Source organism: Salvelinus alpinus, chromosome 23 (genome assembly GCF_045679555.1).
Source record: "Salvelinus alpinus chromosome 23, SLU_Salpinus.1, whole genome shotgun sequence".
Classification (NCBI taxonomy): Eukaryota; Metazoa; Chordata; class Actinopteri; order Salmoniformes; family Salmonidae; genus Salvelinus; species Salvelinus alpinus.
The window spans coordinates 16,251,871-16,273,540 of NC_092108.1; the positions used below are offsets into that span (position 1 = coordinate 16,251,871).

Consider the following 21,670-nt stretch of genomic DNA (forward strand, 5'->3'; position numbering starts at 1 on the left):
GCCGCCCTATTTTACAATCCATCATATGATTCTGTGGTCACATGCTGCACATGCACAATGTTATGTGTTATGAGAGATAATATACTTAAGTAATCCACAATGACCTGGTGACGTAAAAGTCTGACATCATCTTCCTTATTCCTACAGATACCTTGCCACTGGAGATTACTTCAAAACCATTGCCTACAGTTACCGTGCAGGTTGGGTGCATCATCAAGTGTCTCATGAGGGAATTCATGCCTGTACCAACCAAGGACTGGAGGGCCATAGCTACTGGCTTTGAAGAACGGTGGAACTTTCCTTTGTCTGGGATCAGTGGATGGCAAGCATGTGGTCCTGCAAGCCCCCCTAAACTCCAGCTCCCTGTTCTACAACTACAAGGGGACATTCTCCATTGTCCTCTTGGCGGTTGTGGATGCCAATTACCTCTTCCGGTTAGTAGATGTCGGCAGCATTGGGAGGAAGAGCGACGGAGATACTCTGGGAATCTGCCTTTGGTCCTCAGGGATGGCACCCTGGACCTCCCCGAAAACAGCCTGATTCTGGAGCAGAGCACCAGGCAGTAGTGGTGCCAGGGTCAGCTGTTTGTTCCCCTGCACCTGCCCACAATTGCTAATATCCTATCCGCAACCGTCCGACTATATGTGAAAAGCTGAGGCCTGCACACAACCCTAACCTGCAAATATAGAACAGGCGCTATAGGCTACAGTCTGCCACAACGATTTTTGACAGGGGGTACAGGATTTGTTGTTGCCTGATTTTAGATATGTTTCTGCTTATAATTTCCAACATTTTGATAGGCTATTTGGTTAGTCAATTTGATACATGTAGCTTCTCTTTTGTCATATGTTAGAAGACTAAATAAACCCTTGCTCAACAGAATAATGTAAAATAGATCAATAGAATGAATGCTTCAATTTAGTTGACATCAGTAAAGCTGTCTGTCATCTTTTGCAGAGCAAAGCCCTTTATATGAATTACAAATCAGCCTTTAACTAGTTAAATCATGTGTTCTAGTCTACTGCAGAGTTACAATGTGTAAACATTGAGGTCCCAGGACCAGGATTAGTAAACACTGTTGAAGTGTAGAATTGTAATACATACAAGCAGACACAGCATCATTCAAAGACTGGAGTTTGATACTCCTGGTATTGGATATGACTGAAAAACAGTCTCACAGACATTCCTACCTGAACCGTACCTTTATTTGCCAAGGTAGAGTACATGATCAGTGAATATATTCAATGTACAGGCTACTATGTCAGAAACTCATGCTTGGTAATAACTACATGTATTTACAGTACAACTTGCATCCTTGGCACAATGTTATTACATTTTACTCAATCAATAGGCTTCATTGATGCTTTTCTGAGTGTCTTGAAGTCAATATAACCAACTATGATAGCTGAGGTTCATAGCTAGCTAGCTAATATTGACATGTAACAATCATGTGCATATTTATTGGGGATTAATGATTCATTGGTGGAAACAATTAACACTGTTCTGAACTAATATTTATACCAAACATTTTAGGTTCCATACACAGATAGGCTACATAGCTAGCTACACATCCATAGCCATACAATGATATCCTCCACTACACAAAAAGCAAGAAAGGAGTTAACTAACTACATAACTTCAACTGCATGGAAAATATCAGCAAGGCAAACTTACACAATTGTCCATTCAATTTTGCAGTAACTGCTTTAGCTAGCTAGATTCTTTACGTCCACTGTTTCACAAGACGACAGCCTGGTTTGATGGTTTTCTCAAGAGTCCCTAAAACATTAAACAACACAAATTACAATTTCATACTCATGTCAATACGCACATAAAGGTAGCGAGCTAGCAGGCTAATTTTAGCTAGTCAGCTAGCTTGCTAAATATCAATTTTCGTAAATTAACTTTATGACAAAAAAATATGCATAATCGTTTCTCTACATTAACTAACATACTCAACTGTACATTTTTTTGATGATTCGTTATGATGTTATAAATACTTACATTTGGTTCAATCCTAGTATTTTTGTCAGCCATCTTTTCTGGAGAAACTCTCCAGCGTTGGTTCTCAGAGCGTAATATTCATAATAGCAATCACTCGACATGATTGGTCATTGGCCAGCGTTTGCCGCTTGTGATTTGCATAAATTTGGGAAATTCTGTACTTTTCCACCGCTGCCAACGCGGTGTCAACGGACCCGTCCACTAGTGTACAACGGGCCCTCATACAAGCGCATTTTCATCCACGTTCCCTTTCCTCGCAGCCTATCCTGTTTTAACTTGTACCCTTTTCAAAAGGACGGAAGAAATTGCGCAGGAGTTGAGCAAATCCAATTGTACTGGTTATGTATCTGTAGGCTACAAGATAGTGATGGGTCGTTTCGCGAACAAATGGCTCTTTTTGAACGGATATTTTCGGGGAAGGTCGGAACCGAATCACTTGTGAAAGAGCCGTTCATTTGGCTCATTGATTTTGATACTGTTACTACTACTTGTTGAGCTCCAGACAGCTATCTGCAGATAAAAACATTCTCTGAAGATGGTCATTCTTCACTGCAGGAACAATGGGTAGTGAGGAGAGAGCCTCATTCTGGTCCACACATCTTTGCAGTGCCATCTAATAATTTGGTCCGTTAAAATGTATGTGAACACACGTGTCAGGATATGATATCATGGCAGGCAACTTGTTAGGCTTTACATGAGAGATTTGCAATTGTTTCATAGTCGTAGGTTAAAAAAAATTAAGCGCGACTGAACGAAGAGTAATAAATAATTTAATGGCTATTTTAGCTGAATGCAGCCAAATTATCTGGATCACCGAAAAGATTCGGGATGCACATCCCTGCTACCAGAAGCATGGCTTTCATTTCTATAGAAACTCTCAGATCCCGCCCATTATATTTTCTGCGTTCTGAAAGTGAAAGGTACTCACTCTAGGGATAAGTTCCATTTCTATAGAAACATGAGTGACCCAGTGACGTCATAGATCAGCCTTTGTAAAACTCTGTTTTTCTGACCCTGGTCTTGTATCTGCCCTGTATACTGGTTATGTGTATGTAGGCTACAAGAAGCACCTTTTAGTTAGTTTCAATCTTGGGTTCTGTTGATAGAGAAGAGAGAAACAAACAGTCAAGACTAGATTCTGGTATTTGGCTGTACAAGAAGGTGAGATGATTATTATTATTAATCCTTTTTTGATGTGAGGACTTATTACATCACATCACATTATTACATCACATTACAATACAGTATTAATCATGTTTACAAGTTTCCAAATGTTATTTTAGAAAAAACCTTACAGTTTAAAAGACTTGTTGGGACCATACTCCTGTCTTTTTTTAGATTGTTTTGTTTTACTTGTTTTAGAAAATCTCATTCTCTGAGCAATTGTATTAGTATACATTATTATACTTTCTGATTTTGCATACAATATAGCTTAGTATTCATATTTATTTTCTGCAGTCTTTTTGCTCATCTTTATCAAGGGTGACAATAATCTTTTACCTGGTAGGTCAGATTAAAGTGACATTTCACTCCAAAATGAAAATTTGTTGATTTATATTTCAGATATTTATAAAACTAACATTTTCAGATCTTTAACTGTTTTTTTGGTCCTGAAAACTTTTAAAGGGCCAGTGCAGTCAAATTATGTTTTTCCTGTTTGGGGGTTTTATAAAATCCACACCACAAAAAAACAATATACAATACATAGGTACAAAAATGAAAAAGGTTTGTTAAAACCGGTAACAAAACACATTAATCATAAATGTACATATTGACAGATAAGCAATCTGCAACTTAAATGCACCAAATACCTGTTCATGCCTGTCACTGCCAGAAATAGATTTCAGGCATATTGTTTTCCCGTCTATGAGAGCCAGCTTCTCCTGGTTGATATGACAGATGGCAACATGGTTCAATCTGCTTTGTGTCTTTGTTGAGCGCAGCCACGTCTTCAACCTCCATGACAACCAAATGAAATCAGAATGAAGGCAACAACATTTGTTTTGTTTTGACTACAGGCAGCAAAGATGAGTTGAACCGATAGTTCCAATCTCTGTGTGATGTAAATGTGCAACATGCTTTACTACCACACTGCCTTATAATGGCTGGTCTTAACAATGATTGGGTTAGCTTTTTAACATGAATTAGATTCTGCTTTTATTAGCAATATGATGTATTAACTGTCTGGCAATAGGTATGGCTAGCTAGCTGACCACATAATACCAGTCTATTATGAATTGTACAGTCCCAAAATATTTTTCTTGTCAGCACTCAAGTTTTCAAGATGTGTAACTTTCAAAATACAGAAATCATCTCCTATGATCCATTTTGCATCATATGATGCTGCGGTTTGATAAAATAAAGGAAACACTTGAGTAAATGAAGGACACAAAGTATATTGAAAGTAGGTGCCTCCACACAGGTGTGGTTCTTGAGTTAATTACGCAAGTAACATCCCATCATGTTTTGGGTCATCACCATTGTGGTTACATGGCTAGAAGAAGAGAGATGTCAGTGACTTTGAAAGAGGGTCTCAAAGGAGCAAAGGGGGTTTAAAGTGTGTGTCACCAGATCTCAATCCAATTGAATACTTATGGGAAATTCTGGAGCGGCGCCTGAGACGGCGTTTTCCATCACAATCAACAAAACACAAAATTATGGAATTTCTCGTGGAAGAATGGTGCCAAGGTGCATTGAAGCTATTCTGGCTGTTCGTGGTGGCCCAGTGCCCTATTAAGAAACGTTATGTTGGTGTTGCCTTTATTTTGGCAGCTACCTGTACATAAATAATTAGCCTACATATCAAAGTGTAGTCTAGGTGATATAATGTAGGATAATTAACATGAACGTTTAAAGGCTTGATTCTTTTGACATCCTTGAGGCATGTTTGTTAAATCAAATGTTCATAACAGAAAGAAAGGCCAGTGCCTGGTGCACACATCACCCACCTTGCAATCCGAGCGGAGGCCGTTTGAAACTTTTTTACCATGAACATAATTATTTAAAACATGGATGTTTATGTCATTTTATGAGGCATAGCTTACTTTGTTTCAAAGTAGCCTAACCAAAATCCGACCATAGAAATGTTGAGGGAATTATTTTATAAGGACTTCCTTATGCCATTGAAACCAGCATTTCTCTCATGTTCAATTGGATTTCTCATGTTCAACTTTCTTTCATTATCCAGCAGCCAAAGACACAATCCGGCGGGCTCCCTTAATTTGGAGCCCTGTAGCTACCTCTCCTCAGCAAACACCACAAAGAGAGGAAGATAGCGAGAGCATAACATACTTAGTGCACGCTGATGAAGTAAGTATACCCCCGTTACCCCCGCAAGTTATACGCCTGCCACTCTGACAGTCCTAGCAAAATTCTTGCTTGAGAAATTGTTATTTGCTAAAAAGCTACTTTTGTCCAATTTAATGGAAATCTACTATAGTAAGGAACTTCATTGTTACCCAGAAATGATTTGATATTGATATAAAATGTCTGCATTGGAACTTTAATGTATTACCTACCACTAGAAATGAGTTACGGATATCATTCCAAACGTTGACACAAACTTTGTTTTGTCTTAGGTCGACCATGGTTGGAAGGGGCATCCTGGGATGTTTCATTGTGTTTCTGTCTTTGGCCTCAGTATCCTCTATAAAAAGAACCCTTATTTCAATAAAGGACCTCAAGGGAATAGAGTTTGGTCACACCTCTCCTCGGCACGGCCTCATGCTGCTCCACTGGCTAGCCAACAACATTTTCAATGACAACAACTGCAACATGAGACTCAATTTCAACCCAACCAGGGGAGACTATGGATTTCATTTCTATGGAAACAGTCCACCTTCATTACCTATTCTGCTTCCTGAAAGCGGAATATACTACTCACTAGGGAATATGAACTGTATTGGCTCAATGATGGCACTTCCTGATTATGTAACTCAAAGATTCTACAACTCAAGGGGTCCTGAGAGCAACAGGGACAGGGTCATACTCAGAGTTAGGGAGGAAGAGTCCAATCAGTTCATAGTAGACGAGGTCTATGTCACACAGCACTATCCACTAAATGGAAACACAGGAACTGGCTATGATCCAGACAATACACACCTTGTCAGTTTCAACCTCCTAACACAAATCCAACGTCTCGCAACCATTGGCCGAAATGAGATTCCACGTATATATAATGTAGAGATCAACCACAACAGTCTGCAAGAACTGGAAAACATCTGGGGACACACACCTGGTCTGGCACTTCTTCTGGCTATTGTATTGTACTTTACACGTCCCAAAACCTTTTTAATTAAGGAGCAAGCGTTTTGTTTCACATCACAACCCCAGAGTGTCATGGAGGATAAGGATAATACATTGATTAAGCTTGAGGTGAAAACCACAGACCGAGGAAAAGCCAGGATCATCTGGAGTGGGATCCCCAAGAGGCTATTAGACCAGGGTGTAATGGTGGTGCTTTATAAGAGCAATGGAAGTGAAAGCAAACTAGACAGGGCCTCGGTCAGGGGCAAGGCCTCTGGGAGTTATAACACCTCAGTACCCCTTAACCCTGGTCTCCAGGTCAGGCTCCATAAGGAGGTAAACAATAGGTGGACTTACTTGGGGTTTGGGTCCACTATCGAAGAGATCTGGAGAGGTTCTGAGTTTCACAATGCCAACAGAGAGATTCCTGTTGATATTATCGGACATGACGCCAGTCTGCAGCTCTTCGTAAAGGATGGAAAGGCCTGCGCTCGTCTGTACGTAAAGAAATCCTTCACTGCCTGGAAGAAAACGTTTAATAACTCCTGGGTTGGGTTCTACTCTTCCCATAACAAATCCATTCTCAACTATAATACCTGGCAATGGGCAGTGTCTTTTTCTATGGAAAAACGATCAGATCTGGAGGATGTACCTGAGTATGACATCTATGTGTATAACTCCAGTATGGTCATGGCTCCTGGGGTCCAGGCCAGATTCATGCTGCAGAGAAGATCCAGTGAAGCAGCCCGTACTCTGTCCTGGGAGAGAGTTGAGCTCAGCCCGACCAGACCATATCAGAGTGGGAATACAGATGAGCTGTAGTCACTGTAGGAAATGTCAGAGAGATTTGAAATCTCCCCGTCATGTAGAAAGCATAAAAAATGTACACAATCATTGTATTTTTTGTATTAGCATTATTTTGTACATTGTATTAGCTGTGTTCTCAGATGTCCTTCTTCTGCCTTCCAGTGTTATTAATGGTTTAGTACACATTGGTATCCCATTTCATACTGATTACGCCAAGTTTATATTTTGTTGATATCTGATTATGTAATTGCCTCTGTCAATGTTTGTGAAATTTCTGCACCTTGCTTGTACTTTTTATTCATTGATATAAATGGCTAATGAATGTCATGTGTTTATACGTAGTGTAACAGACCTGAACTTGAAAGAAGGAACCCAAAAACTTTTATCTGTTGATTAATAGTTGCAGTAGAGAAACATACATTTTTGTATGACACTGGGCAAAAACTCCCTTAAATTAAACTTTAATTAAGCCCTGACCCTCCATTTTGGATGTGAGATAAATATAGTACTTTGTTAAGACCAGTAGATGGCAGTACATCACACAGATGTGGCTGCACCAGAGGTATGCAACATGGGTTCCTGGGAGCCACAATGTCTGCTGATATGTACATATCTAACTCAAATCACTCCCTGTACTCCCTGTATGTACTTCCATTCTTGTGTATTTTATTGTATTCCTCTTGTGTTAGTTACTATTTAATTTGGTATTATTATATTTAAACTCTGCCTCATTGGGAAAGGTTTGTATGCAAGCATTTCACTGTAAAGTCTACACCAGTTGTATTCTGCACATGTGACATATATCATTTGATTTGATTTTCTCTTCTCCCTCTGACTGGTACTTAATTGACCTAATCCCTTAATGTCACTGATTGGTCTGAGAGTGAAGACATTAGGATTCCCCAGTCTAAATCAGTTGCTACATTATACTGTGGTTCTTAATGGTGTAGGTCCTCACCCCTCTGGGCTGACCAAATGGTGGACTGGCTGGTGGGTCATGGCTGATTCATTTTTCAAACCATTGTGCGAAAGGTTTGGAAACAGCTGTAGGTCGACTTCAGTGACTGACTACTGATATGAGATTTGTCAGAAAATAACCATTGTCCAGCTCCATCATAATCCCAGTCATCTTTTCACCCTCACGCTCAGTTTCCTGGAGCATATCTTAAAGGGATACTTTGAGATTTTGGCAATGAGGATGTCGGGATTCGTTCCTTGTTCCTTGTCAAGCATTTGCTTATTGGTGAAATCACCAGTCAGACAATATCTTCTTTAAGTAAATCAATCAAACCTTTATTTATTGCAATTGCAGACAGAAGTTGACAACAGGAACATAGCACGCATGTTTCAGAGTAAGTTCTGCACCCCACCTAAGGGCGCAGCTGATTTTATACATGTGATCACTCCCTAGTGGTATGATCACCTACGTCAATATATGTGTGTATCAATAAGCTGAGGTTACCTTATAAGGCAACCTAGTACAGTAGCTTCTCTGAATTTATTAGACTGGGACAATTCTAACTCAAACACGCCCCTCGTAAAAGCAAGCCACGCAAATCAGTCAGTAAGATTCGATGTTGAATGAGTGAATGCAAGACAAACCAAAACCAAAACCAAAACCAAAAAACCAATTGGCTTACAATAGAGTGATAAGTGTAATCACCAATAATAATTATGTTACAAATGCAATGTTCTATAGGAACTCTGACAGACCCCGCCCGTTATATTTTCTGCGTCCTGAAAGTGAAAGGTACTCTAGCGATAAGTTTCATTTCTGATGAAACGAGTGACGTTGTAGATCAGCCTTTGTAAAACTCAGTTTTTCTGACCCTTGTCTTGTATCTGCCCTGTATACTGGTTATGTGTATGTAGGCTACAAGAAGCACCTTTTAGTTAGTTTCAAACCAGGGATCTGTTGACAGAAAAGAGAAACAAACACAATCAAGACTAGATTCTGGTGGTAGGCTGCACAAGAAGGTGAGTGAGATTTTTTTTATTGGAACTAATTTGTTTTATTTTGATGTGAGGACTTATACATCATATTACAGTATTGATCGTGTTTATGTAACCGATGTGAAATGGCTAGCTAGTTAGCGGTGGTGCGCACTAATAGCGTTTCAATCGGTGAAGTCACTTGCTCTGAAGCCTTGAAGTAGTGGTTCCAATTACTTTGCATTGGGTGCGGCTTTTGTGGCGCGATGGGTAACGATGCTTCGTGGGTGACTGTTGTGTGTGTGTGCAGAGGGTCCCTGGTTCGGAGCGAGGGACGTAAGTAAAACTGTTACATTTACAAGTTTCCAAATGTTATTTTGGAAAACCTCATCGTACATATTGGGACATTTTGGTCGGATATAGTTACAGTTCACTCCAAAATAAAAGTTTGTCAGATATCTTCTGACATTTTTAGTGCTAACATTTTCAGACCTAGTGTTTTTTTGGGAGTCCTAAAACGTTAAACCTATTGCCAACCACAAGAAATAAGCTACTGATACAGAATATACATACTGTGTAATGTGAGGACTTATTACATCATATTACATTATTGGGACAAAGGTCCGATATGGTGGCAGTTAACTTCAAAATGTTTGTCAGATATTTTCTGATGTTTTGGGGGGGGGTCCTAAAACTTTTAATGTATTCCCGAGCACTAAAAATAAGTTACAGATGTATTTATTTATTTGTTTATTAATTTATTTAATAAATGTGCAAATGTTGACACAATATTTGTTTTGTCTTAGGTCGACCATGGTTGGAAGGGGCATCCTGGGTTGTTTCATCTTGTGTCTGTCTCTGGCATCAGTATGCGCTGTCAGAGGAACCCTTAATTCAATAAAGGACCTCAAGGGAATACAGTTTGGTCACACCTTTCCTCGGCACAGCCTCATGCTGCTCCACTGGCTAGCCGACAACATTCACATTGACAACAACAACAAAATGAGACTCAATTTCAACCCAACCAGGGGAGACTATGGCTTTCATTTCTATGGAAACAGACCACCTTCATTACCTATTCTGCTTCCTGGAAGCGGAAGTTACTACTCACTAGGGAATATGAACAGTTTTGGCTCAAGCGGACTTCCTGATTATGTAACTCAAAGATTATACAACTCAAGGGGACCTGAGAGCAACATGGACAGGGTCGTACTCAGAGTTAGGAAGAATGTGTGCAATCAGTTCATAGTAGACGAGGTCTATGTCACACAGCACTATCGACGAAATGAAAACAGAGGAAGTGCCTATGATCCAGCCAATACATACCGTGTCAGTTTCAACCTCTTAACACAAATCCAACGTCTCATTTGCCAAAATGAGATTCCACGTATATATAATGTAGAGATCAACGACAACAGTCTGCAAGAACTGAAAAACATCTGGGGACACACACCTGGTTTGGCACTTCTTCTGGCTATTGTATTGTCCTTTACACTTCCCAAAGTCAAAGGCGGTTGTGCGCAGGCAGTTGAAACCCAAAGTGACATGGAGGATAAGGATAATACATTGATTAAGCTTGAGTTGAAAACCACAGATAGAGGAAAAGCCAGGATCATCTGGAGTGGGATCCCCAAGAGGCTATTAGACCAGGGTGTAATGGTGGTGCTTCATAGGAACAATAACAGTGACAGTAAGAGCGAGCTGGACAGATCATCAGTCGGGGGCCAAACCTCTGGGAGCTATAACACCTCAGTACCCCTTAACCCTGGTCTCCAGGTCAGGCTCCATAAGGTAACATATTGGTGGGGGTTGTGGTCCACTATCGGAGAGGAGATCTGGAGAGGTTCTGAGTTTCACGATGCCAACAGAGAGATCCCTGTTGATATTATCAGACATGACGCCAGTCTGCAGCTCTTCGTAAAGGATGGAAAGGCCTGCGCTCGTCTGTACGTAAAGAAATCCTTCACTGCCTGGAAGAAAACGTTTAATAACTCCTGGGTTGGGTTCTACTCTTCCCATAACAAATCCATGCTCAACTATAATACCTGGCAATGGGCAGTGTCTTTTTCTATGGAAAAACGATCAGATCTGGAGGATGTACCTGAGTATGACATCTATGTGTATAACTCTAGCATGGTCATGTCTCCTGGGGTCCAGGCCAGATTCATGCTGCAGAGAAGATCCAGTGAAGCAGCCCGTACTCTGCCCTGGGAGAGAGTTGTGCTCAGCGCGACCAGACCATATCAGAGTGGGAATACAGATGAGCTGTAGTCACTGTATGAATTAACAGAGACATTTGGAATCTCCCCGTCATGTAGAAAGCATTAAAAAATGTACACAATCATTATATTTTTTGTATTAGCATTGTTTTGTACATATTTCTCGGATGTCCTTCTTCTGCCTTCCAGTGTTATTAATGGTTTAGTACACATTGGTATCCCATTTCATATTAGGACTTCCGGCGCCGACCAAGATGGCCGCCTCGCTTCGCGTTCCTTGGAAAATATGCAGTATTTTGTTTTTTTATGTGTTATTCCTTACATTGGTACCCCAGGTAATCTTATGTTTCATTACATACAGTCGGGAGGAACTACTGAATATAAGAGCAACGTCAACTCACCATCGTTCCAACCAGGAATATGACTTTCCCGAAACGGATCCAGTGTTTTGGCTTCCACCCAATACAATGTATCTGATCCCAGCCGGCGACCCTATGCGACGCCGTAAAAGGGGCAAACATAGCGGTCTCCTGGTCAGGCTTCGGAGACAGGCACATCGCGCTCCACTCCCTAGCATACTACTCGCCAATGTCCAGTCTCTTGACAATAAGGTTGATGAAATCCGAGCACGGGTGACATTCCAGAGAGACATCAGAGATTGTAACGTTCTCTGCTTCACGGAAACATGGCTAACTCAAGAGACGCTAACGGAGTCGGTGCAGCCAGCTGGTTTCTTCACGCATCGCGCCGACAGAAACATACATCTTTCTGGTAAGAAGAGGGGCGGGGGTGTATGCCTTATGATTAACGAGACGTGGTGTGATCATAACAACATACAGGAACTCAAGTCATTCTGTTCACCTGATCTAGAACTCCTCACAATCAAATGTCGACCGCATTATCTACCAAGGGAATTCTCTTCGATTATAATCACAGCCGTATATATTCCCCCCCAAGCAGACACACCGATGGCCCTGAACGAACTTTATCTGACTCTTTGTAAACTGGAAACTACACACCCTGAGGCTGCATTAATCGTAGCTGGGGACTTTAACAAGGCTAATCTGAAAACAAAACTCCCTAAATTCTATCAGCATATCGATTGTGCTACCAGGGCTGGTAAAACCTTGGATCATTGTTATACTAACTTCCGCGACGCATATAAGGCCCTCCCCCGCCCTCCTTTCGGAAAAGCTGACCACGACTCCATTTTGTTGCTCCCAGCCTACAAACAGAAACTAAAACAACAAGCTCCCTCGCTCAGGTCTGTTCAACGCTGGTCCGACCAATCTGATTCCACGCTTCAAGACTGCTTCGATCACGCGGATTGGAATATGTTTCGCATTGCGTCCAACAACAACATTGACGAATATGCTGATTCGGTGAGCGAGTTCATTAGAAAGTGCATTGACGATGACGTACCCACAGCAACGATTAAAACATTCCCAAACCAGAAACCGTGGATTGACGGCAGCATTCGCGTGAAACTGAAAGCGCGAACAACTGCGTTTAACCAGGGCAAGGTGACCGGAAACATGACCGAATACAAACAGTGTAGCTATTCTCTCCGCAAGGCAATCAAACAAGCTAAGTCCCAGTACAGAGACAAAATAGAGTCGCAATTCCACAGCTCAGACACAAGAGGTATGTGGCAGGGTCTACAGTCAATCACGGATTACAAAAAGAAAACCAGCCCCGTCGCGGACCAGGATGTCTTGCTCCCAGACAGGCTAAATAACTTTTTTGCTCGCTTTGAGGACAATACAGTGCCACTGACACGGCCCGCTACCAAAACCTGCGGGCTCTCCTTCACTGCAGCCGAGGTGAGTAAAACATTTAAACGTGTTAACCCTCGCAAGGCTGCAGGCCCAGACGGCATTCCCAGCCGCGTCCTCAGAGCATGCGCAGACCAGCTAGCTGGTGTGTTTACGGACATATTCAATCAATCCTTATCCCAGTCTGCTGTTCCCACATGCTTCAAGAGGGCCACCATTGTTCCTGTTCCCAAGAAAGCTAAGGTAACTGAGCTAAACGACTACCGCCCCGTAGCACTAACTTCCGTCATCATGAAGTGCTTTGAGAGACTAGTCAAGGACCATATCACCTCCACCCTACCGGACACCCTAGACCCACTCCAATTTGCTTACCGACCCAATAGGTCCACAGACGACGCAATCGCAACCACACTGCACACTGCCCTAACCCATCTGGACAAGAGGAATACCTTTGTGAGAATGCTGTTCATCGACTACAGCTCAGCATTTAACACCATAGTACCCTCCAAACTCGTCATCAAGCTCGAGACCCTGGGTCTCGACCCCGCCCTGTGCAACTGGGTCCTGGACTTCCTGACGGGCCGCCCCCAGGTGGTGAGGGTAGGTAACAACATCTCCACCCCGCTGATCCTCAACACTGGGGCCCCACAAGGGTGCGTTCTGAGCCCTCTCCTGTACTCCGTGTTCACCCACGACTGCGTGGCCATGCACGCCTCCAACTCAATCATCAAGTTTGCGGATGACACTACAGTGGTAGGCTTGATTACCAACAACGACGAGACGGCCTACAGGGAGGAGGTGAGGGCCCTCGGAGTGTGGTGTCAGGAAAATAACCTCACACTCAACGTCAACAAAACAAAGGAGATGATTGTGGACTTCAGGAAACAGCAGAGGGAGCACCCCCCTATCCACATCGACGGGTCAGTAGTGGAGAAGGTGGAAAGTTTTAAGTTCCTTGGTGTACACATCACGGACAAACTGAATTGGTCCACCCACACAGACAGCGTTGTGAAGAAGGCGCAGCAGCGCCTCTTCAACCTCAGGAGGCTGAAGAAATTCGGCTTGTCACCAAAAGCACTCACAAACTTCTACAGATGCACAATCGAGAGCATCCTGTCGGGCTGTATCACCGCCTGGTACGGCAACTGCTCCGCCCACAACCGTAAGGCTCTCCAGAGGGTAGTGAGGTCTGCACAACGCATCACCGGGGGCAAACTACCTGCCCTCCAGGACACCTACACCACCCGATGTCACAGGAAGGCCATAAAGATCATCAAGGACAACAACCACCCAAGCCACTGCCTTTTCACCCCGCTATCATCCAGAAGGCGAGGTCAGTACAGGTGCATCAAAGCAGGGACCGAGAGACTGAAAAACAGCTTCTATCTCAAGGCCATCAGACTGTTAAACAGCCACCACTAACATTTAGCGGCCGCTGCCAACATACTGACTCAACTCCAGCCACTTTAATAATGGGAATTGATGGAAATTATGTAAAAATGTACCACTAGCCACTTTAAACAATGCCACTTAATATAATGTTTACATACCCTACATTACTCATCTCATATGTATATGTATATACTGTACTCTATATCATCTACTGCATCTTGCCATCTTTATGTAATACATGTATCACTAGCCACTTTAAACTATGCCACTTTATGTTTACATACCCTACAGTACTCATCTCATATGTATATACCGTACTCTATACCATCTACTGCATCTTGCCATGCCGTTCTGTACCATCACTCATTCATATATCTTTATGTACATATTCTTTATCCCTTTACACTTGTGTGTATAAGGTAGTAGTTGTGGAATTGTTAGGTTAGATTACTTGTTGGTTATTACTGCATTGTCGGAACTAGAAGCGCAAGCATTTCGCTACACTCGCATTAACATCTGCTAACCATGTGTATGTGACAAATAAAATTTGATTTGATTTGATTACACCAAGTTGATATTTTTGTTGATTACTGATTATGTAATTGCCTCTAGATGTTTGTTTAATTGATGGACCTTGTTTGTACTTTTTATTGATTGATTTAAATGGCTAATGAATGTCATGTGTTTACGTAGTGTAACAGACCTTGAAAGAAGGAACCCAAAGACACACAAACACAAACGCACGCACGCACACACACACACACACACACACACACACACACACACACACACTATGGTATTCACATCTTCAAAGGTAGGCTGTTTATTAGGACCTGATTAATTTGCCATATGTTTCCAGCAGGAACTCCCTCTTTAAACCTTTAATTAAACACATCATTGCCAATTAAGGCTAATTAGGGGAACGCTTGACAGGAGGACAAGTACTGTAGCACACTATAATGTTAAGGATAACCATGAAGGGTCTATTTACTAAACTTTTGATTAATGATTAACGCAGTTACTTGATAAAGTTTAAATATTCTCATGTGCTTCCTTTCTTCCACCTCATTTCAGATGACTCTCCTAATGCTCTCAGATTTCCATTTTTTACCTTTATTTAACTAGGCAAGTCAGTAAAAAACAAATTCTTATTTTCAATGACGAACTAGGAACAGTCGGTTAACTGCCTTGTTCAGGGGCAGAACAATAGATTTTTATCTTGTCAACTCAGGGATTCAATCTTGCAACCTTTCGGTTACTAGTCCAACACTCAACCACTAGGTTACCTGCCGCCCCATTCTGAGGGTCGTGATACATGCGTCAACAAGCTTCTGCATAACTGAGCGCTAAAATAGAATTTGGTTCCATTTGAGACGCTTGACGTGCTGCAAGTCCCACCTCTACCATCTCCTCATCACGAGCATAATAACCTACGTGGGTGCTTGAAAGATGAACAAGGAGAGATTCATTAAAGATAACTAACTAAAACTAACTAGGTTTCTACATTTATCTGTTGATTAATAGTTGGAGTAGAGAAACATACAATTTTGTATGACACTAGGGAAAACTCCCTTAAATGAAACTTAAATTAAGCCCTGACCCTCCATTTTGGATGTGAGATAAATATAGTACTTTGTTAAGACCAGTAGATGGCAGTACATCACACAGATGTGGCTAGACCAGAGGTATGCAACATGGGTTCCTGGGAGCCACAATGTCTGCTGATATGTACATATCTAACTCAAATCACTCCCTGTATGTACTTCCATTCTTGTGTATTTTATTGTATTCCTCTTGTGTTTGTTACTATTTAATTTGGTATTATTATATTTAAACTCTGCCTCATTGGGAAAGGTTTGTATGCAAGCATTTCACTGTAAAGTCTACACCAGTTGATTTCTGCACATGTGACGTATAACATGTACTGGTTATGTGTCTGTAGGCTACAAGATAGTGATGAGTAATTTCGCAAACAAAGGACTCTTTTTGAATAGATTTTTTTGGTGAAGGTGGATTCCGAATCACCTGTGTAAAAGATGTAATTTGGCTCCCTGATTTGCATATTGTTACTACTGCTTCTTGATCATCTGCAGATCAAAGCATTAGTTGAAGATGGTTATTCCTCACTGCAGGAACAATGGGAAGTGAGGAGAGAGCCTCATTCTGGTCCATGCATTTTTGCAGCAAATAGTTTTTTGCAGGTCACCTAATAATTGGGTCAATTAAACTGTATTTGAACTCACATGTCACGATCTCATATCATGGCAGGCAACTTTTTAGGCTTTACATGAAAGGTTGCAATTTTTTTCCACATTTTTATCGTGAACTAAGTGCTGTTTGGGAGCCAAATAAATGGCACTTTTAGCTGAAAGAAGAAAAATTATCTGGCTCACCAAAAAAACTCGGAATGCACATCCCTGCTACGAGAAACATGGCTTTCATTTCTATAGAAACTCTCAGACCCCGCCCATTAAATTTTCTGCATTCTGAAAGTGAAAGGTACTCTAGCGATAAGTTTCATTTCTGATGAAACATGAGTGACCCAGTGATGTCATAGATCAGCCTTTGTAAAACTGTTTTTTTGACCCTGGTCTTGTATCTGCCCTGTATACTGGTTATGTGTATGTGTATGTGTATATAGTCTACAAGAAGCACCTTTTAGTTAGTTTCAAACCTGGGATCTGTTGACAGAAAAGAGAGAAACAAACACAATCAAGACTAGATTCTGGTGGTAGGCTGCACAAGAAGGTGAGTGAGATTTTTTTATTGGAACTAATTCGTTTTATTTTGATGTGAGGACTTAATACATCATATTACAGTATTGATCGTGTTTAAGTGTTTCCAAATGTTATTTTGGAAAACCTCATCGTACATATTGGGACATTTTGGTCTGATATAGTTACAGTTCACATTTTCAGACCTAGCATTTTTTGGGAGTCCTAAAACGTTAAACATATTTCCAACCACAAGAAATAAGCTACTGATAAAGACTATACATACCGTGTAATGTGAGGACTTATTAACTCATATTACATTATTGGGACATTGGTCCGATATGGTGACAGTTAACTTCAAAATGTTTGTCAGATATTTTCTGATGTTTTTTTGGGGGGTCCTAAAGCTTTTAACGTATTTTAACGTATTGCCGAGCACTAGAAATAAGTTACAGATGTATTTATTAATTTATTTATTTAATAAATGTGCAAATGTTGACAAAGTATTTGTTTTGTTACAGGCTGGCCATGGTTGGAAGGGGCATCCTGGGTTGTTTCATCTTGTGTCTGTCTCTGGCCTCAGTATGCGCTGTCAGAGGAACCCTTAAATCAATAGATGATCTCAGAGACATAGAGTTTGGTCACACCTCTCCTCGACACGGCCTCATGCTGCTCCACTGGCTAGCCAACAACATTCACATTGACAACAACGGCAACATGAGACTCAATTTCAACCCAACCAGGGGAGACTATGGCTTTCATTTATATGGAAACAGACCCTGTTCATTACCTATTCTGCTTCCTGGAAGCGGAAGATACTACTCACTAGGGAATATGAACAGTATTGACTCAATGATGGCACTTCCTGATTGTGTCACGCAAAGTTTCTACAACTCAAGGGGACCTGAGAACAACAGGGACAGGGTCATACTCAGAGTTAGGGAGGAAGAGTCCAATCCGTTCATTGCAGATGAGGTCTATGTCACACAGCACTATCCACCAAATGAAAACAGAGGAAGTGCATATGATCCAGACAATACATATCGTGTCAATGTCAGCCTCCTTAGACAAATCCAAAGTCTACCAACCATTGACCAAATTGAGATTCCACGTATATATAATGTAGAGATCAACCACAACAGTCTGCAGAGTCTGGAAAACATCTGGGGACACACACCTGGTCTGGCACTTCTTCTGGCTATTGTATTGTACTTTACACGTCCCAAAACCTTGTTATTTAAGGAGCAATCTCTTCGTTTAACATCTCAACCCCAGAGTGGCATGGATAACCCCAGAGTGGAGGACGATAATACATTGATTAAGCTTGAGGTGAAAACCACAGATAGAGGAAAAGCCAGGATCATCTGGAGTGGGATCCCCAAGAGGCTATTAGACCAGGGTGTAATGGTGGTTCTTCATAGGAACAATAACAGTGACAGTAAGAGCGAGCTGGACAGATCATCAGTCGGGGGCCAAGCCTCTGGGAGCTATAACACCTCAGTACCCCTTAACCCTGGTCTCCAGGTCAGGCTCCATAAGGAGGTAAACAATTGGTGGACTTACTTGGGGTTTGGGTCCACAATCGGAGAGGAGATCTGGAAAGGTTCTGAGTTTCACAATGCCAACCGAGAGATTCCTGTTGATATTATCGGCTGTGATGCCAGTCTGCAGCTCTTTGTAAAGGATGGAAAGGCCTGCGCTCGTCTGTACGTAAAGAAATCCTTCACTGCCTGGAAGAAAACGTTTATTAACTCCTGGGTTGGGTTCTACTCTTCTGAAGGCACCTTGGATCATAAGACCTGGCAATGGGCTGTAAAGTTCTCTGAGGAAAGCCGCTCAGATTTGGAAGAAATATCTGAGTATGATGTCTATGTGTACAAGTCTCGTATGACCATGTCTCCTGGGGTCCAGGCCAGATTCATACTGGAGAAATCTGGGGGTGAAAAGGCACGCACTCCACCCTGGGAGAGACTTGTCCAGAGGTGAGCTCACCTGATAACATGATATATGACATTGATATTCTCATTTTTAACTGCTTGTGTAATTGCTTTTGTTCAACATTTATGTACCCTGCTTTTCATTTCGATGTATTTTAATTGTTCATCTGTGTGAAGTGTAAAAGAGAATATGTTCCCAAAAAGCTACCTGGTATCCCTTCTGTTCCTCTTTCTTTGCTATTTTGAGGGGATGACTACGGGTTGTTGGTGTGGGAGGGAGTCTTGACCTGTCCTCATGACAAATCATTCAGTACATTAAATGGTCTTTTTTTCTTTTTGATTTATCATGGGCGGGAGATCTTTGTAGGGGAAAAGTGGATACCTAGTCAGTTGTACAACTGAATGCATTCAACTAAAATGTATATTCCTCATTTTACCCAATCGCTCTGAATCCACATCATCGAAGCCCGGGAAGCAGTTGTTGGGGGTTAATTGCCTTGCTCAAGGGCAGAACGGCAGATTTTTCCACCTTGGCGGCCTGGGGATTTGAACCAGTAACCTTACTGGGTTGCTGGCCAAATGCTCTTATCCACCATGCTAGCTGCTTTTGTTGTTTCTGTTTGTTGGTGTTAATTTTTGTGTTTTGTGAAAATTCTATAAAAATGGAATCACAAAAAAACTATGATAAATTCAGCGAAAATATACAATAAAAACCTAAGAAAAACGAACAAAATGGTGGCGTTGTAATCATCCCAGGATCCACTCTTGAGCCCTTCAATGATATTCTCCTGGAAGATGAGTGTGAAAAGATGACTGGGATTATGATGGAGCTGGACAATGGTGATTTTGGACAAATCTCATATCAGTAATCGGTCTACAGTAGTTTCCATTCCTATTCACACTATGTTTTTCAAATGGAATCAGCCATGACCCACCAGCCAGTCCTGACCCACCATTTAGGAAAGTGAAACACAATGTAAGGTCAGCCCAGAGGGGTGGGGAACTCCATCACCATGAACCACAGTGTGATGATGTAGCAACTGATTTAGACCAGGGAATCCTGGTGACTTCACTCAGACCAATCATTGGTATTAAAGGATCAGGTACATTTAGTGCCAGTCAAAGTGAGAAGAGAAAATCTGCAGACATTGTGGGTCCCAGGAACCCACTGTCCAACCACAACTGTGTGATGTACTGCCCTCTACTGGTCTTTACAAAGTACTATATTTATCTCACATCAGGGCTGAGTTTCATTTAGATTTTTTTGACCCAGAGTCATACAAAATTGTGTGTTTCTCTACTCCAACAATTAATCCACAGATAAAAGGGAAAACCTAGTTAGTCTGATTAATCTTTGATTACGTACTGAGTATGTGAGTTAGTATCACTGAGGTATCTACTTACGTTCACATACACCGTTTCATGGTTGCTGTCATCTTTCTTACTGGGATTACTCTCCCTGCACTAGCGCTCAGTGCTCACTGGACAGACAGCAGTATGCCGTGAACATGCTCTGGGAACTCAGAGCACATGGACAGCTAAATAAGCCAATGGCACTACACCTGGCTAGCTGGGGTCATGACCTCAGAGCATGAACATTTAAATATCTTCGGCTCTCCGTCAACAAACAACTGTAATAGTTCAATGGATGTTTTGTGCGCAAAGGTGATGACTAAAGTGTCTCATTAGTAATTTTCTCATTTGACTTCTCTATGGGGCCATCAGTGGGAACTGTCTTTCTCAGCCTGATTCAGTTAAACTGCAATACCGAAACAATACTCAAATCAAATCAAATTTTATTTGTCACATACACATGGTTAGCAGATGTTAATGCGAGTGTAGTGAAATGCTTGTGCTTCTAGTTCCGACAATGCAGTAATAACCAGCAAGTAATCTAACCTAACAATTCCACAACTACTACCTTATACACACAAGTGTAAAGGGATAAAGAATATGTACATAAAGATATATGAATGAGTGATGGTACAGAACGGCATAGGCAAGATGCAGTAGATGGTATAGAGTACAGTATATACATATGAGATGAGTAATGTAGGGTATGTAAAGATAAAGTGGCATAGTTTAAAGTGGCTAGTGATACATGTATTACATAAAGATGGCAAGATGCAGTAGATGATATAGAGTACAGTATATACATATGAGATTAGTAATGTAGGGTATGTAAACATTATATTAAGTGGCATTGTTTAAAGTGGCTAGTGATACATTTTTACATAATTTCCATCAATTCCCATTATTAAAGTGGCTGGAGTTGAGTCGGTATGTTGGCAGCAGCCACTCGATGTTAGTGGTGGCTGTTTAACAGTCTGATGGCCTTGAGATAGAAGCTGTTTTTCAGTCTCTCGGTCCCTGCTTTGATGCACCTGTACTGACCTCGCCTTCTGGATGATAGCGGGGTGAACAGGCAGTGGCTTGGGTGGTTGTTGTCCTTGATGATCTTTATGGCCTTCCTGTGACATCGGGTGGTGTAGGTGTCCTGGAGGGCAGGTAGTTTGCCCCCGGTGATGCGTTGTGCAGACCTCACTACCCTCTGGAGAGCCTTACGGTTGTGGGCGGAGCAGTTGCCATACCAGGCGGTGATACAGCCCGACAGGATGCTCTCGATTGTGCATCTGTAGAAGTAT

At 41.6% G+C, this 21,670-nt stretch overlaps 3 protein-coding genes and 1 long non-coding RNA gene across 5 annotated transcripts; 3 read left to right on the forward strand and 1 right to left on the reverse strand.

The window, feature by feature from the left end:
• Window positions 1-1,187: 1,187 nt before the first annotated feature.
• On the reverse strand, window positions 1,188-2,440 carry LOC139550343 (uncharacterized). Its single transcript, XR_011670007.1, has 2 exons — window positions 2,005-2,440; window positions 1,188-1,779 (listed from the first exon to the last, which is right to left on the reverse strand). It is a non-coding gene; the product is annotated as an uncharacterized lncRNA (long non-coding RNA).
• Window positions 2,441-3,026: 586 nt separating this feature from the next.
• On the forward strand, window positions 3,027-7,379 carry LOC139550341 (uncharacterized). Of its 2 annotated transcripts, none has more exons than XM_071361180.1 (3): window positions 3,027-3,165; window positions 5,192-5,313; window positions 5,583-7,379. In XM_071361180.1, the coding sequence occupies exons 2-3, from the start codon at window positions 5,309-5,311 to the stop codon at window positions 7,069-7,071; spliced, it is 1,494 nt and encodes a 497-aa protein (XP_071217281.1). In that variant the 5' UTR covers window positions 3,027-3,165; window positions 5,192-5,308; the 3' UTR covers window positions 7,072-7,379. The 2 variants fall into 2 exon arrangements, with proteins under 2 accessions (XP_071217281.1, XP_071217282.1); XM_071361181.1 differs by having other exon boundaries at window positions 5,195-5,313.
• Window positions 7,380-8,897: 1,518 nt separating this feature from the next.
• On the forward strand, window positions 8,898-11,394 carry LOC139550342 (uncharacterized). Its single transcript, XM_071361182.1, has 2 exons — window positions 8,898-9,033; window positions 9,795-11,394. Exon 2 carries the CDS (start codon window positions 9,802-9,804, stop codon window positions 11,257-11,259), a length of 1,458 nt encoding a protein of 485 aa, XP_071217283.1. The 5' UTR covers window positions 8,898-9,033; window positions 9,795-9,801; the 3' UTR covers window positions 11,260-11,394.
• Window positions 11,395-16,902: 5,508 nt separating this feature from the next.
• LOC139550344 (uncharacterized) lies at window positions 16,903-19,758 on the forward strand. The gene is made up of 2 exons (XM_071361183.1): window positions 16,903-17,122; window positions 17,610-19,758. The coding sequence occupies exon 2, from the start codon at window positions 17,617-17,619 to the stop codon at window positions 19,072-19,074; it is 1,458 nt and encodes a 485-aa protein (XP_071217284.1). The 5' UTR covers window positions 16,903-17,122; window positions 17,610-17,616; the 3' UTR covers window positions 19,075-19,758.
• Window positions 19,759-21,670: the final 1,912 nt, after the last annotated feature.